Source organism: Sinocyclocheilus rhinocerous, unplaced genomic scaffold, assembly GCF_001515625.1.
Source record: "Sinocyclocheilus rhinocerous isolate Xijiao unplaced genomic scaffold, SAMN03320098_v1.1 scaffold1965, whole genome shotgun sequence".
Lineage (NCBI taxonomy): Eukaryota > Metazoa > Chordata > Actinopteri > Cypriniformes > Cyprinidae > Sinocyclocheilus > Sinocyclocheilus rhinocerous.
In genome coordinates, this window is record NW_015625577.1 from 395,626 (window position 1) to 416,552 (window position 20,927).

General features: G+C 36.6%; 1 protein-coding gene across 1 annotated transcript in view; it reads left to right on the forward strand.

Moving 5' to 3' along the window:
* Positions 1-20,927, forward strand: part of LOC107752009 (MDS1 and EVI1 complex locus protein EVI1-like) — a 174,839-nt gene that overhangs the window by 61,037 nt on the left and 92,875 nt on the right. Inside the window, exon 2 of the mRNA XM_016567848.1 lies at positions 11,914-12,269. Within this exon, the coding sequence (XP_016423334.1) occupies positions 11,914-12,269 (356 nt within the window). The remainder of the gene's footprint in view (positions 1-11,913; positions 12,270-20,927) is intronic.

Sequence of the window (20,927 nt, forward strand, 5' to 3'; positions counted from 1 at the left end):
CACCGGCACGGCTCCTGCACGGATGAATCTAATGTTTTGAGGTGAATGTGTGGCTGTCAGTCACCGCACTGGTGTGGATACTGTACTTCGGAATCACAGATTCTAGCCTACGTCTTGGAATATATGACCCAAATAAGAATTTTCAGGTGATGTTGTCATCTGAACAAGTAAGGAACAAGTCTGCCACTTTTGTTCTGACCAGCTGAGGAAAAAAGCATTACAATAAATCACGCTACCAATGGTGATTAAATCTAACGATCAGTTAATTAGCTCATATCACTTCAAACCGTGCAAATTATTATTACTGTTATACTGTTCTCAAGTTGTTAATGTTAACAACATCAGCATTGTGTGACTACGTGTATGTAGTGTGTATTAGCGAAGATTTCAATTTCTGTACAGTAATCTCTAATTGTCATGCCATTCGAATTTCATATAAAGAAATTTTTGTTTTTTTTTAACCCAAAAAGCAAATTATTCTTCCTTAGAACTGGTTCTCTTTAAAATACTAATCTTGTGTAATCCCACATAGGCTATCTGTAATCAGATGCACATTTAAAACTGGAGTATAATCTAATTTCAGTCACTTGTGTTTCATAAACACATAATCCTTTCTGAATTACAATCGCCCATCAAAATGATAAGTTTAATTATTCCAGCTGCTGCAGTTATATACCATTATCAGCATATGTTGAAGTAGTTTCATCTCTCGTTGTCTCTCAGAGAATATGCTCCATTAATGCAGTGTTAGAAAGCTCGGTCAGTTTTTTTACTTTCACTTTCTCTATAGTGAATTGACTGATGTTCACCGGCATTTAGCAGATGCTTTTTTCCAATGTGATAAATGAAGATAACAAGTAACGTTTTTAGGACAACATACAGTAGTGGGGAAGTCGTGGCCTAATGGTTAGAGAGTCGGACTTGTAACCCAAAGGTTGTGTGTGTTCACTGCTGTGTGTGTGCACTTTGGATGGGATAAATGCAGAGCACTAATTCTGAGTATGGGTCACCATACTTGGCCACATGTCACGTCACTTTCACTTTCAGTATATATTGAACATAGTTTTTATGAGTATTGGCAAGATTTTATTTTTACAGGTTCTACTTGCCAGCTGTAACATACTAACACTGAGCAAACATTTTCTCCAAAAATTCAAATGACAAAATTATCCTCAACCCCTTAAACACCAAATGTTTTTCTTTCCCAGAGAATTCAATCATATAAACATTTTAAATCAAATTTTTAAGTCAACAGTGTAAATATTTTACATTTATGTGTGTCTGTTGTGTTTTATTACTTATGTCAGCTAGACACCAGAAAAACGTGTCTGTGTAACTAGTCTCACACACACACACACACACACACACACACCTCCCTCTCGCTCTCACTGCGACTCTATCAGCTTCTCGCACAAACATACATCTTTATCCAGTGCTTGTTGTCAGACAACATTAGATAATTAATAGGTCATTTGTCAGGCTTGTGAGAAACATGTTAAAGTCCCTCTGAGCTCCCAGGACACAAGCAGCTGTCTGCCGCACTTACACACACACACACACATGCACCCGCTCTTTTAATTAATTAGCATTAGCAGTGATTAATAATGAGCCTCTCAAGGCTGGGATGTTTGCATATGTGTGTGTGAGAGTATATCTGTGTGTTTAGGCAGTCACAGCGTGGCTTGTTGTACAGTGTTAATTGGTCAGCTCAGCATTGTGTATTAATGAGCCGAGAGTCAATGACGAGCTGAAACAATGCACTCATTAATTAAGATGCTCTTAGCGAGTCGCCCAGGTCATGTGTGAGTATGGGAATGGTCGGAATGAAATACTGACATACTGCATACTGTGCATACTGCTTAAGTATGTGAAATGGTATGCAGTATGCAATGATATGTATGCTGCTTTTTTCTATATTAGTTCAGATTTTTAGTCCAATTTTTTTTATAAACATTTCAGAATTTTTGGCAGTTGGATAAAATAATTGAAGAAGACAAAGGAGGTCAATATAATAATATTTAAATTTAATATTTATTTAAATTTTTCTTCAATTTTTCTTCTAAATATTTATTCAAAATTTCACAATTAATTACAAAGAAACACCGAATTAAACATCAAAACACTGAAATAGTATTTCATTGACAAATGTACTCCAATAATCTTTATTTACAACTTTGAAAATACATTTTTTACAGTGTAGTTGCAACCAGTTCACTCTGGAAATGCACAGTCAAGTCTTTTGCATTGCATTGTGGGATGCCTGACCGCTTTTTCAGTGGAGTTGATTCTGGAAGTATTTATTTTAATAATAATAATAAATAAATAAAGTAAAATAACAATAATTAGTGCTGTCAAACAATGAATCGCAATGAATCGCATCTAAAATAAAAGTTTTTGTTTACATAATATATATTTAAGAAAAATATGTTACGTTTATATATTAAATATATTTATATGTGATATGCATTATATGAATATAAATATATACATGTAAATACATGTAAATATTTTCAAAATATATACTGTATGTGTGTGTATTTATATATACGTAATAAATATACACAGTACACACATATGTAAACAAAAACTTTTATTTTGGATGCGATTAATCGTTTGACAGCATTAATAATAATAATAATAATAAATAAAAATATAATAATAATAATACAATAAAAACATTTTAAATATGAATTTTTTAACCAAACCGACCTACAAGGTGAATCACAGCATTGCAAACTTTTATCTGAAGCAAAAAAGCATGAAAAATGGACAAAAAGTTGCTCTTGACAGCATTAGGGAAAGAACTGTAACCTCGTGAAGCTAAATGATAGTGAAATATAAAACTATTCGCCTAAAAGTTAGAAACAATCTATTTAATTCAGTCTAGTTTAATTCAGAGAGTGGTGTCCAGTTATCATAAATTAAACAGCTATTTTCTTATTTTAATCCAATTTTGTGTAAAAATCATATAAATTGCATAAAATCTTTGCAGTCTGGCTGATTTGCATTGCGTCATGGGATACAGTACCCAAGGCTCAGTTGCTGCACATTTTGTCAAATGCATTACGTCATCCACATTCAATGCTTATAGAATATTCGCACACTGTATGTAGTATGCATGCTGAATGCAGTATGTGTGAGAAACTCTGTGTGTGATTGAAGGCTGAAGAGAGGCCGTTGAGTTAATACTGTTGCAGCGAATGTTTGTCTGTAGGATTCTCACCCTGATCCGATGGTGCTCTCATTCAATGGAGTGTCCGGGTTAATTATGTATTGTGCCGACTGCTCCTCTTTCCCTCTGGGCCGTAGACTTACATCTGCTCTACACACACACACACAAACACAGACGCACACTCTCATACTCTCTCACACACTCTTTTTAAACATCCAATCAGCCAGGCCATTGAGAAGACAAATGTACTCATTTAGTCCTGCTGGTCTCCAGTGGCCAGTGAGAGAGCCTTACATGCTGAATGCAGTATGTGTGAGAAACTCTGTGTGTGATTGAAGGCTGAAGAGAGGCCGTTGAGTTAATACTGTTGCAGCGAATGTTTGTCTGTAGGATTCTCACCCTGATCCGATGGTGCTCTCATTCAATGGAGTGTCCGGGTTAATTATGTATTGTGCCGACTGCTCCTCTTTCCCTCTGGGCCGTAGACTTACATCTGCTCTACACACACACACACAAACACAGACGCACACTCTCATACTCTCTCACACACTCTTTTTAAACATCCAATCAGCCAGGCCATTGAGAAGACAAATGTACTCATTTAGTCCTGCTGGTCTCCAGTGGCCAGTGAGAGAGAGCCGAGTCTTAATTCCGTACACAAAGGCTGGTAACGGAGTCTGGAGTTTGTTAGCGAGGGATTCATATGGGGCAGAATGGAGATTGGAGCTGGAATGTCTCTTGTGTGGCAGTTTGCAGTAATACTGGTCTGTCTCTGAGCACATCTTGAGAGCTGTAAGGGGCTTGTCAGGATCTGATGGCATGTGTTAGGCTCAGAATTTGGGTTAAGGCCTGTTCACACTAAGGTTGATCCAAAAGTAAATGTTTCTGAAAATTAGGCCACTTGTGAATTGTGTATTTCCGGAGCTGAATGTGCTATAGTCGAGGGACTGCCATTGGGATGAATGGGAATGCTAACGCTTTGCTTTCACCAGGTATTACAGAGTGGTGACTTTAATCAAATAGATTCATAAATGTCTTTTTAAATCATATTTGGACATCGGGTGGCACTAATTCTTCTAATTGTTTGTGTATTAGATAGTTAGAGAAAATTTTTTAAGACCATTTTTAAAATACTACAAAAAAAAAAAAAAATTGTAGTAATTTATTATTACAAACATTAAATAAATTTGTACTAATTATTAAATTATTTACATTCTTAAATAATTGTATTAAATCATGAAATTAAATAAAGAATATGTAATTGTAATAAATTATTTTTATTTTACAATTATTAAAAAAAAGAATGAGTAACATTTATTTTAAAATTATTTACAAATAAGTGATCACATTTAAAATATTGTATATAGAAATAAATTATATGGATTTAATAGGTAAGAATATTAAATAATAAATGTAAATATAAATAAATAATAAATATATATATATATATATATATATCGTGTGTGTGTGTGTGTGTGTGTGTGTATATATATATATATATATATATATATATATATATACACACACACACACACACACACACACGATATATATATATATATATATATATTTTTATCATTTTATTTTTAAATTTTTTTTATTATTATTAATTATAATTTTTATTAATTTTTAATAATTTTTTATAATTTTATTTTTCGCAAATTATATTATCAGTATAACAATTTGGATAAAATGAATTGAAACATTAACATAAATCTCGTCATTTTTAGTTTTGCGTATATTCTCAGTAGTCAAGCTACATGAACTCCACACACATTTTGAAGCAAGTACAAATGATTTAAAGCAAGTACAACTGATCATTTGTAGAAAAGAGTTCACATGCTCAGGCACCAATTTTTCTTTATTAATGTATAGTAAATGTAATGGTGAATTCAAATTATTTGAATTATAACTTTTTCAAATGTCCTAAATACTTTTATATAAATATAATTATAATTAACAATATAAATTGTACATATTTAAAAATAAAATGAATAATTATTAATAATTTTCATTTATAACTGTACTTAATTTTTATTTAAAATATATTTTCAAAAATTCGAAAAATGACTATATTAATAATAAAATAGTAATAAATATGTAATAATAAAATACATTTATTAAACAAATTAAATAATTATATATTTTTATTTATAATTATTTTAATTTGAATTATATTTTCCCCTAGATTTCTTAAATTATAGAAATTTACAATTACAATGAAAATAATAATAATCTATTTAATACAATTTAATAATAATAATTAAATTATATAATTAATCATTTTTATTTATAATTGTACTTATTTTTCAGTTGAATTATACAATTTTTCCAAAATGTCCTAAATTCTAAAAGATTCCAGGTTTAATTTAGATTTTCAGTGTGTTCTCAGACTTTTTTAACTCCACTAGACTGTAGCACAAACAGGTGCCTGCAACAGCAAGATTGTAGGTTTGATTCCTTCAGAATGCAACTAATAAAATGTATATCTTGAGTGCAATATAAGTTGCTTTGGCTAAAACTGCCTTCCAAATGCATAAATGTAAAAACATAGACTGATTACTTGAGTGTTTTCACCTCACGTGCTCCTGTGTGTGTGTGTTAGTGTATGTGTGTGTGTGTGTGTGTGTGTGCTTTGTTGGTAAATACATCAGTTTTAATATCACACTGTATGAAATCTGTTGCTCGATATCATCCCTGCAGCTAACACAGCTGGTTTATGAATTAAACACACTATACTAATGAAAAGTTTAAGGAGACTGATTTGTTAGTGTGCTACGCTGATGTGTATGTATGTAAACTACATACTTCATCCAGTGGTTGACATGTCATCAATCTCTTGTCCCTTCTATCTATTGCTCTCGCTCTATCCATCTTGTTTTTTTTCAAAATCATATGTCACAGTAGGGAAAAATAAACATTAACAATGAATGTCTTTATACACACACACACATACATACTTGTTCACCAGTGCTTTAAATGCCACTTTAAGGGTGGAACAGGAAGTGATGAGTTATGTTCTCTATTAAATGACAGGAAATGCTCCTATTCTTTCGCATTCGCAGATTGTGATTGTTGGGTGTAAGTGACATCATTGCCGGGACATTTATAGGCTGTGTCACTGTTCTGTTCTAGAAAGTCCCATTCTAATCAAGGATGTTCTATAGGTGACTTTTTCCCAAGACAATAATATCCATTTATCGCAATGACATCATCATTGCTAGTTTGTGTCCATACTGATGTTATCATCTCAATTGAAGGTGGAGTACTTTTTTGTTGAGAAGGATCCACAGATCCAGATTACAGGAAATCCTGGGTTTCTCACGGTCTTCGCACATTCTCGTACGCGCACCATTCAGTGGTTGATACATTTTCTTATCCTAATTGAATCAATTAATTCTAAGCAAATAAAAACCAGAGGGACGTTCTGCGAAAACCTCACTGCCAGCTCACGCCAAACTATATTCTTTATCTGCAATCTAATACTCAAACCACGGCCGTTTTTAAGAAACAGGCCACATTCTGCACTTCACTTCGGTATATTTTTCTTGAGGGACGTTTACCTTTCAGAAATATGTATGTTTATAGACCCATAGAAATCCCCCGTACTGCTTTTGAGTGTCCTGTACCGTAGCCGATCAGTTGGAGCCGCAGGAAGGGAGGGATGGCAGAGGAGAGATTGGGTTACCTTTAAAAGCCCAGGGTTTGAAGACCGCGGCCAACTAGCTTTCACTCTCTCTGTGTGCAGGGGCAATTTTAAATGGCATGGCTCGGATGATCGTTATGGCCTCTCGTGCTTAGCGGATCCACAGGCGTACGGTGGAGGCCTGAACCGGGTCCCTCAGCTGTCATTTTAAAGCATGCAGATGCGTTTGCGTGTGTGCGTGCGTGCAGAGCCACAAAGTAAAATATTGTAAATGGCACAAGACGACATCTGGAAAGACTTAGCGCTCTCAGATCACCTGTGATTCAGAGTCAGGAGTAATATCTGTATAAAGCTGGAGATAACTACGTTTGGCTGCATCAATGTGGAGAAATATGATTTTAGACAGTGCCTAGACCACTAATGTGTCTATTTTTTTTATTTTAATATCTTGATGACATTATTACCATAACGATTTGCGTGAAAAGTTGTAGTATGTGAGGTTTCCTTACATGTCTTAGCATTCACTTCTTGTCTTTGCTGTAAATCATAAAAACAGAAGGAGCGATTAACTGTTAATGATTACAGCAAATCTTTAATCTGTCTCTTTATTTTATAAACCATGTTGAAACATAATCCATCCAGTGTTAAATTCAATATGATATCAAAATTGACCCATTTACTCTGATAATGCTTGATCCTGGTCTTATGGTGCGCAATTTATTGGTGTCTGTTACTTTTATTCAGAAAGCATGCATTCAATAAATTGATAAAAACATGACAGTTAAGACATGTATAATGTTATAAAAGATTTCTCTTTTTAAAAATTATATTCTTTGAATCAACTTTCTATTCAACTGTTTTCAACAAGATTATAATAGTTAGTAAAATTTGGCTTTTCATCACAGGAATAAATTACATTTTAAAATACACTGAAATAGAAAATGGTTATTTTAAAAAGTAATAATATTTCAGAATATTAATTTTTTTACTGTATTTTTGATCAAATAAATGCAGCCTGTGTGAGCATAAGAGACGTCTTTCAAAAACATGAGAAAATCTTACCTACCTCAGACTTTTGAGCGTCAGTGTATAATATGAATATGAAATATTTTACCTCCGTAAAATCAAATCCTGCCCTACATTTTTGTTCTTGTTAGATATCTTTGAATACGTCACATTATTGAGGTAAATTGGCCGGTAAATGTTTTCAGTGTTAACTTCAACTGCTTATCTAACACTGCAAACATTACCTACTGTAATGTTACACAGTTAGCTAGATATTTATTGTATATTTATCAGTCATAATTTGTCATTAAAATCTGAAGAAACGTAAGTGGAACCAGAGCATGTCCTCTTTAATATTTTTACTTCTAGCCTTTATTTATTACCTTTCATCCCTTCAATATATACTATCAGTGGAAACTACAACTTAGCACTAATCAAAAGAAGAGTTGGAGATGTTCATTAATGAGATGGGGCTGAAGTGGCGTTGTTATCGTGAAGACCGTGACTCTGAAGGCACCGTGTAGCGCAGAGCCCCTCTGAGCGTTAGGAATGTGAGGAGACAGGAAGATGTGCAGAAGCGCCGGCCCAGCCCTCATTAGCACTCACCACTACCTGTCACAACACGTTAGCCACAGCATGCTAGCCACAGCATGTTAGCCTCGCCGTGACTCACGCACAGCAGGTTAGCTCCAAGCGTGTTAGCAACGGCACATTAGGTAGAGCATGTTAGCACTGTGTGTTAGCTTTTAGCCACAGCCTCTCAGGTCCCAGTGCGTTAGTGATACCAGTGGTTGATGTACGTTAGCATATATATTTAAATGCATTTGCCGAAGAGGTTTTGTCTGAAAGATTTAAAGTAAAGCAGATTTTATGTCCATGCTCAAACCCTAGTTGCTGTAAGAGCGTCATGTCAACAGCACTATAGAAGAGCCTTTTGAAGCTGAAGTTTTATTATTTTCAAACAGGTTTCCCAAAAAGTGTTGCCTAATGCCTTCAATGAAAAGTAGCCATAGTCAAATGTTGTCAAATGTTGCTAGGCAACGTCACACGCCAAAAAAATCACCAAATATATTTTAAAAATACCAAAACACCTCCTTGTCGCAAAATGTTAATAAAATTTGTAGCAAAGATGGAGAAAGTTGCTAAATTTGTTGACAGAATTCCCACACTGGCAACACTGTTCCCAAGTCCGCTCGTCTGCTATTGGATGGACAAAAAAGATAGCCCCGCCCCAAACCCACCCCATTGGTTAAGTCAGTGTTGCTGTGTCAGGTTGGTTGGGATGTTTAAGAAACAGAGCCATATTATTCATACTTTTCAAGAAAACCATGAAATGTCATATTTATTTATTTGCATATTTAAGCAATTGACAAAGTTTAAAGAATATAAAACAATAAAAAATACTGGTGCTGATGTGGTAGCTAACCAGGTTCAAAAACGTTTTTGCCTGCCAAACCATGTGTAAAATATATCCTCAAATGTATTTAATTTAAAAACAAATGCTGTAAAAAAAAATGCAAATGTAAATAAAATGAACGTAGCACGCATTGTTTTCCCAAATTCACATAAAAGTTACAGCATTTGCTGAGATTTACCGTGATCCAAGCCAGTCTGGAAAAAATGGTAATATAAGCTGAATGCGTGTAAATGAACACAGTACCGCTTTTCACTCTGAAACACGCAGCGCTGACTATAATTAAATTGCAGCCTATGATATATTGCTATTTCAGTTTTGATTAGTTATGCAGCCATTTGTTTATTTTAATGTTACATTTAATCAATTATTAGCTTTTCATCAACTCACTAACCCCCTACAGTTCCTTCACCAACCTCCATTTTGGAAGCCCTGCTATACAGTATCATATACTTGAGTCCCAGAAGGGATGGTATTTAAGGACAGACAATATGAAGACTTCCCTCATCAGCCACGCGCTGGTTTTCCTCTCCGAGTTGAGCAAGAGGTCACAGGTCAGCAGACAACATCCTCCCTGTGTTCAGCTCATAATTAACCTAAGCAGATACACTATCCGCTGTTTTCAGACCGAAACCTCTTCGCCAGAGTTGACGGAAAAAAATGGGGAAAAGGAAGCATAAAAGTATTGGGGGCAGCGCAGTGAGTCCAAGGATCGGTCAGCGCTTCCTACTGGAGATTCCCTCCTCCCCTGTATCCAAACAATCCGAAGCGGGCCTCAGGAGGAGGATGGCAGGGCGTAACCAGCGAGGCCACAAAGATGATTATCACCCCAGACACCTTCTTATCCAGCCTGTATTAAGTGTTATCACAGACACAAACCACTTTCCCTTTCCCTGTGTTTGTTTAACTGCTCTAGTGGTCAAATATTTTTTTATGGCGCTATGTATATTTACTCGTATCTGCAGAGGTTGCATATATGGGCTGACTGTGGTCTGGAAGTGTGGATCAAAAACAAATAAAAAGAAGTACTTTTAAATAGTGCTGCTACTGTACTGGTACAATGTCTAAAACTGTATTAGCCTATGTTTGTTGCTGGCGAAAGATATTTGTGACCCTGGACCACAAAACCAGTCATAAGTAGCACGGATATATTTGTAGCAATAGCCAACAATACATTGTATGGGTCAAAATGATCGATTTTTCTTTTATGCCAAAAATCATTAGGATATTAAGTAAAGATCATGTTCAATTAAGATATTTTGTCAATTTCCTACCGTAAATATATCATAACTTAATTTTTGATTAGTATTATGCATTGCTAAGAACTTCATTTGGACAACTTTAAAGGCGATTTTCTCAATATTTCGATTTTTTTGGCAACCTCTGATTCCAGATTTTCAAATAGTTGCATCTTGGCCAAATTTTGTCCAATCCTAACATACCATACATCAATGGAAAGCTTATTTATATGTATAAATTTCAAAAAATTGACCCTTATGACCAGGGTCCAGGGTCACATTTATCTTTAGCTTCGGTAATAGGCCTAATAAGTATTTTTCCCATTTTCTTCATTTACCTCCAATTACAATATATGGGAAAATACTTACAGATATTATTTACTTCCTAAACAGATATTATTTGATTTCTGTGTTAAACATTTTGTGATACAGATGTTTTTTTTTTCTGTAAATCTGCTTTGAAGCAAACTGTACTGTATAAAACACTACATAAATAAACTTGACTCCCCTTTACAGTTACTGGTCTCATAAAAATAATTCTATAAGTTTAAAGAATTTTACCTTAATGTTAATATCCAAAAAACACATATTTTGGCAAAATAAATATATTTGGATGACAATAAATGCTATCTCTTTATGTTGCACGCCGTCTGTTGCTCGTTCAGTGAAGTGTGAATGCATTTAGGCATCAGGACTTGTCTTTATGCAAAAAGGAAGTACTCGTATGAACTTCAAACATTTACAGATATGGGTATAACTGTAAGTAAAATATAAATTATACACTGGGGAAAAAATGTCACAATAAACAGCACAGGCTGACAGGGCCAGCGCTTACTATAAATTATTGTCGTACAACTTGGGTTGTATGTGCACCTTTCCCACAGCATCTGTGACTAGATATTTTTTGTCCATAGAAATAAGTATCTCAACAATTTCCATAATTGACCTCAATGGCAGTGGTTTTCCACCCACATTGCACAGACCTGACTAAGCGATAATTAAATTTCGTTGTATAATATTTTCACTTTCAATTATTGTCAAGTATTTTTAGTTGTTACAAAGGTAAACATACTTTATGGTGAAAGTTGATGTCATTTTAACTTGACTGTTGTAACTTGACTCAACTTGTTGTCAGTTGTTGAAATGTAAGACTAAAATTAGTTTTAATATGCATATAATGACATGAAAATGTGAGGTCTTGAAGCAAAAGCTTTAATACAGTTTCTTTGCCACTACAGGCACCAGACAGAATTGCTAAAATAAATACTTATGTTGTCCCTCGTTTTCCTTTGGTTGAGTCAAAACTGTACTGGGCTGCTCAAACAACCATGTTGAAATTTTGTTTGGTGCCATTAGAGGTGCAGAAATTGTACATTGCAGCTTTAAATAGCTACTAAATTCTCACAAAGTGAAATGTTTCTGTCTTTTTCTCGATTAGGAGATGGAGAGGACTTCTCTCTTTTCGCCTCTGATGACCTGGAAGAAGTTGGCGGAGTGTCTGATGCAGATCCAGTCCCACTGGCCACTGCAAATGACCTTCCGTCCCCTGGCCTATCAGGTGATGCGCTTTCCCCAGTCGACCAGTCCCCCTTCTACCCGTCATTCCACACTTCAGTGTACCTGGACGGGGATGGGGTCGAATCGGTGCCCCCAGACTTTGAGGTCCGCGAGTCAGCCGTTACCAGAGGAACCCTGGGCATCTGGAGCCGGAGGAGACTGGAGGTGGGAGAACGTCTCGGACCTTATGAGGAAACGTCAAGACACATCCCAGAAAATGCCACCCAGGCATGGGAGGTAGGATAAAACGATGAATTTGAGATGTGTTCTCCTACAGTGTGATAACAGCCTTGTTCAGATAAGAAAATCCCCACACGGTTGGAGACAATGCACAGGAGATAACATGGGCTCATGGGCCGCTGTTACGACTGAGGTTTCACTGTCATCAGTAGCGAGGCGGCGTGATTAACCCTGGCCTTCATGTTTTATGGTGAAGCACCTCTACTCGGCTCTGTGATCTCGCACTAACCCCAGCTAGCTGTTGCCGTAATCCCATTAGTCACAATTACTAGACAGGCTATTGGTCAATGTTATGCCAATTACATAATATAAATGTCCTTGAAGGTCTTTTTTAATGCCACTTAAGTCTCAAAATATGTACAGAAGATTTCCCACGCTTATTCATTGCACCAAACCAGGGTTGTGCACCATTCTGGAGTGATTTGAGAATGGATTTTAAATTGCAGCTCAGTTCTTGAATTTGAATTGAACTAGCAAACAGGAACCAACATTGCAGTTTGAATTTGAGTGCAATAAAGTAGATTTTTCTTTTTTACCAAGAAAAGTAAATGTTGAAAAGCCTTCAAGTTAAAAGGTTTATAGCCTTAAGATAGATAGATAGATAGATAGATAGATAGCCAGTCATTCAAGTTCAAATTCTAATCCAACATTCTGTCAGGTTTTGCCAATTCAACTGAAATGGAAATTAAATCATGAATTGAAAAGGAAGCCAATTCTTCGCTGCTGATTTTGCACAAAAAACAATCCCACAACCTTTCGTTTACCGCAGTCTCACAATTGTCTGTATATAGAATTGAACTAACAGGAACCAACATTGCAGTTTGAATTTGAGTGCAATAAAGTAGATTTTTCTTTTTTACCAAGAAAAGTAAATGTTGAAAAGCCTTCAAGTTAAAAGGTTTATAGCCTTAAGATAGATAGATAGATAGATAGATAGCTAGATAGCCAGTCATTCAAGTTCAAATTCTAATCCAACATTCTGTCAGGTTTTGCCAATTCAACTGAAATGGAAATTAAATCATGAATTGAAAAGGAAGCCAATTCTTCGCTGCTGATTTTGCACAAAAAACAATCCCACAACCTTTCGTTTACCGCAGTCTCACAATTGTCTGTATATATTGCTTTAGTCTTTTTTTGACGCTATGACCTCACTGACAGTTTAGAGTGGTCAGTTCTCCCTCTGTGATGTCATCATAGTGGGAGGAGTTAGACATTCCAAACTCATTTAAAGCCTGAGACTCATAAATCCTGCTTTTAGCCAGGTTAAAGACCGTTGCTCTGAGCCGCCCCTCCTCGTGACGGCCCTGTCTAACAGATATCAGTCACTCTACTCTCCCAGTCGAAACCGGGTCACAGGACAAGGCCAGAGGTCGAGTGTTGTCTTGGTCAGGGTCATTTTAGGCTAATTTCACCAGGCCGGAGAGGTCACAGGAGAGGTATCAGACTAATTGAAAGTTTAAATAGACTCATCCTGCTCTGATAAAGAATCTCCAACCCTCTTTCTTGAAGATCGACCATTTAGTATCAAAGCGATGGTTTGTGATATCTGTAATGTAGTGGCTGTAAACACACCTTGTTTTAGTTCTAAGCAACAGTTTGAGCACTGCTGAATCAGAATTTGCTTGGACACACTTTAGTACCCTTTGAATTTTATTCAGCTTTTATGTTATGTTTATTATTAATTCTGGTCTGCTCTGGTCAGATTTTGGTCCTGTTTTTATGGCGATGATTTAAATGTTAATAACCAGTTCCAGGCTGTTATTTAGAGATGTTTTGTCAGGACGTGGTATTATGGTTTAGGTTTGGTTGGCATATGTAATTATGGTTAACTGTGTCTAAATGCTGTTGAAAGGTTTGAATTTGTTCTTGTGACGTTTCTTGTTAGAAAACACAACAGTTAAACTTGCATTTTAATCTTCCACCTTTTTTCACTTCATAAGTTGTCTTTTCCCTGCTCAGCATGGCAGAAATCTTACATGTGCAAACATTAGGTTTTAATATGATTGAAAAGGCAGCTGTCTCCCAATGGTGGATTTACAGTCTCTTGAGCAAGCACTCTCTCTCGCTGTCTTTCTTTCTTGTTTATTCTCTATGGAAGGAAACGAAGGAGAGAAAAAAAAAAAGGTTTCATGAATTTTAATCCATCGGTAATTTATTGCACGCTTGAATAATATGTATTTAAGGAACCGAGAAGCCACAGAGAGAGAGATGGGGGACTGATGACAGCGTGGCGCGGCAGTGCTGTATCACTATGTTTAATTAGCTGGCTGACAGCGGCCCATAACTCTCTCCATTAAGTAAATAAGTTGTAAAGAATTTATGATGAAGTGGCGCATTATTCAGGGGGGATATTCAATGATGACATGGACACATTAAATATGGTAAATGGCATTAAGCGTATCTCCCTGCCTTTCCCTCTCGTTCTCCTCTGCACCCCCCTCCCTCCGTCCCTCCGTGTGAGAAGCCGTCAATATGCCAATATGCAAGAGACTGTAAAAATAAAATTGATTTGGTAAATGCGAGTTAAGATAGATTTGTTTGCTTTCATCATCAGTTCTGCCGTGTGGAAGAGTGATGTCACCAGCTGGGGTACGATAAAGACCGAACCCATCTGGAGGCTTTGATGAAGTGCGTACATGTGTGTGTGTGTGTGTGTGTGTGTGTTTGTGTGAGGGAAGAGACATTCAAAGCACAAGTGCTGTAATTTTTGTAAGCATCTATGTGAGCCTGATTGTGTGTGTTGTGCTTCTTTGTGAGACTGAAAGTTTGTTTGTGTGATTGTGCAAGTTTTTGACTGTTAGTTTGTGTGCTTTTTGCCTGTGTAGCCTAATTATGTTCTGGTGTGTGATTGGTAGTTTGTGTGATTGTGCACAAGTGTTTTTGTTGTGTTTGATTCTGTACAGGTTTTGATCATTTGTGTGAATTGTGCAAAGGTCTTTGCTTGTGATTGTGAACAGGTTTTTGATTATTAGGTTGTGGGATTGTGCACAAATGTTTGTGTGATTGTGTACAGGTGTTTTATTGTGATTGTGCAAAGGATTTGTTTGCGTGATTGTGCACAAGTGTTCATGATATTATTTACAGGTGCTTGATTAGTTTGTGCACAAGTGTTTGTGCGATTGTGTAGATGTTTGTGTGTTTGTTAGTTTGTGTGATTGGGTGAATCTCTTGGTCATCGTGCACAAGTGTTTGTATGATTGTGCAAAAGTGTTAGTTATTTTGTGCAGAAGTCTGATTGATCATGCCCAGGTGTTTGTTGGTGTGATTGTGTTCATATGTGTGATTGTTTTGTCTGTTTGCAACAGAAAGTGTGTGTGTGTGATGTTTTTGTCTCTAATTGTGTGAAAATTGTGTGTCTGATACAGCTTTATGTTTGTGCACAGCTGTGTGTGACAGTGTGTGTGCGTCTAAGTGCAAGTTGTGTTTGCGTTTGTACATTTTCAATGCAGAGTGTGTATGTGTGATTGTGTGTATTAGAAGGTCCATAACTGACTATGAGGGAGGTTTGTCACTGAAGAGGTCAGAAGCTCTCTGAACCACCGTCATAAATTCAAACCTTTACTTGTGTGTGTGTGTGTGTGTGTGTGTGTGTGTGTGTTTGAGTAATGAAAGCTGTTGAGTTATGAGTTGAGGTGACTTCAGTAAATAAAACAACCACCTGCCTCACCAACACACACACAATGCACAAAAAGCCATTTTGCGTTGACGTTTTGAAGCGTCCTGATTGTCTAGAACAGGTCCGTGTGTGTGTTGACCCTACAAAGGTGTGTAAGCTTATGTTGTGTTTGTGTGTATACGTATAAGTGTATATATGTGTGTGTGGCAGTGAGGGAGGTGTCCAGGAGCTTTTGTGCACCTTTTGAGTGCAGGCACATAGATGGAGGGGACGTAGGAGATTAGCCCCGTGTGTGTGTGTGTGTGTGTGTACGTGGCTGGAGATTAAGAGTGTGTGTGAATAGGGGTGAGGGATTAGGCCTCCTCAGCATGCCTGTCCCCACACTCGTCTGTCTTTTCATCCCACTATCCTGCTCTCCCAACTTCTCTCTCTCTTTCTGTCTGTCTCTTTTGTGCTGGAACCTTCCCTTTCTTTCTCTCTGTCCCTTCTGTCTGTCACTCTCCCGCTCCCGAATGCTCGATCTGTCATTCTTCCTCAGAAATATTTATCCGCTCCTTGTCTTCCCTCATTCTTCCCTTCCGATATATATTCCTCCTCTTTTTCAGGGCCCGAAAGGAAGTTTAATCCCTGTCTCAGGGAAACTGACCTCACACACACACAAGCCATTCAGAAAGACTTCTAAAACTCATCTCATGTGTTTTTATGAAGCATTATGTTTTAAAGTATTCACTGAGAACGCTTCCACTCCTTCACCCACTCGTTCTCAGGAGGATAGAGAGAAAGAGCAAGAAAGAGAAAGAGGCTTCCTGTATTGGGACTCGACTGGTCTACAGTACACAATACTGGCACAGTTTCACTGCCGCTCTGTTTGAAGACAACATGAAATCAACATGCACTTTATTTACTTATTGTGCACAATCATCAGTGCATGTTAGGCTAAATACAAAAGGAAGTGTTAGCTTTTGTAATCTTTCAACAAAGAGTAATAATTTTCTCCCGCTCTGATTGCTGACCTAAACAAGGCCATGTGAATGGGAAAACTAATATTAACCAATAATTTCCTGACACCCTGATTATCCTGATGGATAATTAAACGCCACATCACATTTTGGAAGCTAAATGCTTTGCAAATACCATTTCATGTTATCTTCAACGTGTGTCCGACTGTTTTTATTACTTTCAATGAGAAGTTGTGAAAAAAACAAGCACATGTGTGCTCCATAGCGGACTAAAACTGGCATTTCACAAGTAAATTAAACAGATTGACTAATATATTGCATGATTTACATCTAAAAGTCTCATCCTTGTTGGCGCTGATAGCCTTGTTTAAAAGTGCCGTTGCGCGTCCCGAGTTCGAATCCTGGTTCGAGGACCTTTCCCGATCCCACTTCACTTCCTGACTCCTCTACACTATTCTAACACAATAAAGGGCAAAAAACGCCAAAAATAAATTAAAAAAAAGTCTCATCCTTGCTTTTGTGGATCTATGTGACGTGAGTGATTCAAAGACATGATGAAATTTTCTGTTGCAGTTTACTTATGCACTTTGATCTCAGTGAAAAAATGATCAGCAAAAATGTAACTGATTGTATCCATAATTTATCAAATATCAAATTTAATTTAATACATAGTATGATATATTATTACTTTAGTATTAAATGTGGAATATTCCTCACATTAATCACCAACATTACCGATTTTGTGACAAGTGCAGATTCACAGAGATTGGCTAATGTAAATTAACACTGTCCCAAATATGTTGGGGAAAATGCAGCACAATAATAATAAAAAAAAATATATATATATGTTATTAATACATCTAAATAATAAAAAATAAAGACATGTCATTAATTTTAGTAATACTTTATAAAAATTTATCTATTATATTTTGTGTTATAGTATTATATTGCTATTTATTATATAAATATTTAATCAATTGTTTCAGCTCATCCAGGTGTGGCAAACATTTTTGGATGCTTTTTTGGTTGATGTGATTGTGACTAAAGAGTATGAGAAGGCAAAAAAAAAAATGGATTACGAAAATCAGCTGGCTTACAAGACTACAATTTTTGCTTCTCGCTTTCTTTCTGTGTTTCTCAGCGGGGTGGGGAAGCCGGGGGTTAAATGCTTGTAGAGTTGGTATACAAATGATGGTGGGACAAAGGCACTTCTTTTAGCAGGGTAAGGTGTGTGTGTGTCACAATGCCAGGTGAGGGGGGTGTCTCTGAAGGTCGTGACCTCATTAGATGTGTAAGAATGGGGGTGTGTGTTTGGGTGTGGGGGGTGTACCTGGTCAAAAGCTCTGTGGGGAGGAGAAGGTGGGGTTTCATTAAAATGAACCAACCTCTTCCTGTCTCTCTCTCTCTCTCTCTCTCTCTCTCTCTCACACACTCAACACAAAACAAGAATGGGGCCCTGCTGCGGGCTCGCCAAAAGACCGTTTAATAAACTCACACACTCGCACATCTCTTCACACACTCATGAGGTTTCCATTACAAATGTGGGAAACATGGGCAAGTGTATTTTGTTGTGGATCAATGAAACTTTGCTACGCTGATATCAGCGAACTTTCCTTGAGGAAATCAAATTTAGTTGTTTTTAACCTCTGTTTAAACCCGAGCGCCCAGCTTTGACCACATAGTGGCTAAAAACACGTTTATCCTGAATTTGTTTTGCTATATATCGCACAGTGTTTTCATTGTAACGCAGTTGTACTCAGGATTTCCTTTCCCGTAATTATTTTCCCATCAACAGGAGCACGTACGTCTCAGACAAACCGAAGCAAACGAACGTTAACGCAGCCTTCCAGACATTTTCATTTGGAAATCTGTATACATCATATTGTCAAGCTGTCAGTCACTCCACCTGACGATTGCGTCAGGGTTAAATGTAAAACGTGATCGCCAGTCATTTCTGGGGTAATTTCCTAATTTACAAAAATAGTTCAAATCTAAGCAGATGTGTACCAGTGACCTGGAAGCTGTTCAGTTTTTTAATAGACATGTTTGAGATGTCTTGACAGCGTGTTTTGGTCTGCAGGGTTGCGTTGGAAGGGACTCATGCCTCTCAACGTCATGTTCGTAAATGTAGATGAAAGCTGATGGAGAAAGTGCCGTTAATTTGAAGAAACAAGATTTTATTTCAAACATTCTTGCTTTTTGGTGGACTGTATCGGCCCACACTCAGTTTGACTCTCTGTTCGGTCTCTCACTCTTTACACTTGTCTCTCGCTCTCTCCTTTTCTGTCTCTCACCAATTTTTACTATGATATATCTTAAAGTAGATTTTATTGGTGAAATAAGGCATTATTTTTGACCCTTTATTACTTTTTTTTTCCCTAATGGAGACCATATATTCCACTGAAAAAAATAAAGTAAAATCCGCTTTGATAACAATGCTTTTTTGAGCACCAAACCAATCAGCATATTAGAATGATTTCTGAAGGATCATGTGACACTGAAGACTGGAGGAATGATGCTGAAAATTCCGATTTACCATCACAAAAATAAATTACATTTTAAAATATATTCAAATAGATAACATTTGTGTTATTTGCCTATAGTTAATTCCGATCTATAGTTCAATCAATCTGTTTTTTCCTCTTGTCTGTCCTCTACCTGTTTAAACCAGTTCAGAAACCACACACACGTGTATTGGCTTTCTTTGGCTCTGTGTAGATCTCTGGTTTGGTTTGCACTCTGTTGTTTTAATATTGTTCTGTTTTAAAAAGTTTTCTCAGGACTCTCTCTTCTCATTCTGTTCCTCTCTCGTGCAGACTGATACTGTTTATAAAGCACCTGAATGAGAGGAAAGTGTGTGTGTTTAATTGTGTGTATCAAGGGAGTTGTGTTTGCTGCTAAAGAGCAGTGTGTGTGTGTGTGTGTGTGTGTGTGTGTGTGAGGAGAGTGTGATTGGAGCTGACACAAGCTGTATTATCATGTGTTTCACGTTAGCTGACTCTAAACTTCTGTGTGGGGTAGACAGTTCATACATGCCACTCAACCTTAACACACACACACACACACACACACACGCTTACCTCCTCAACTAAGAATAGAGCTCAGCAAAACAGATAGAGTTACTTAAACCTGAGGATGTTGGGAGGTGGAGGGGCAGAAAGTGAGCAAAAATGAGAGTTAGCCAGGACCAAAACAAGAAATTGAAGGAAAGGTTTCTTCATAGCACCTTCATGCTGTTCCAAAACCTGTTTATATGACTTTCTTGAAAACAAAAGGAGACAGAAATAATATATTGGTCATTTTTTGCAATTACAATGAATTTGAACTGTCTTTTCTGAAATCATATAATAACTTAGTGTGAGAAATTTAAAAGAAACAATGTCAAAAATTTAAGTTGCTATGCACTGAGCACTTCATAGAGTCAATGTATTGAAGGAATCAGCTAAATTTGTGAATTAATCATTTAGACTAACTTTTCAAATGATTGAATCATTCAGACCCTTATCAAAGACAAATTGATTCATTGAAATAATTAATCCAAAAAGAATGATTCGTTTCTGAATCGGACGTCACACACAAAGGAGAAATTTTCAATAAATTAATGAAGACTTTTTATTTTATTTTATTTTATTTTATTTTATTTTAAGTTTTTAGTCCCCATTTGTTAAAATTGTTTGGAAAACAATTCAAAATTTCTAACAAAATTCCCCTTCATTGATCCACAAAAGAAATAAATTCATACACATCTGGAAAAAGATGGGGTCAGTAAATGGAACATAATTGCATTTTTTGGGTGAACTTCTTTTAAAACAAAATCTAAATAAAAACACAACGACTTAGTAGAAAGCAAGGGAAAATAAACCATGAGAGTAAGATGAAGGAAACATGGAAGAGAAAGTAAGACAGACTGACTTCACTAATTAGTGAAGAAAGAAAGAGTGAGGGAGCAATCAGATTTTCCGGGTGGCAGCAGGTAGTCGGAGTAGGACTTTGTCCCTGGCCATCCTCTCGGATAACGGGTTAACACATGCACACACACACACCCTCGCCAGTCCTTTTGGTTGGCCGTGTCAGCCTTGA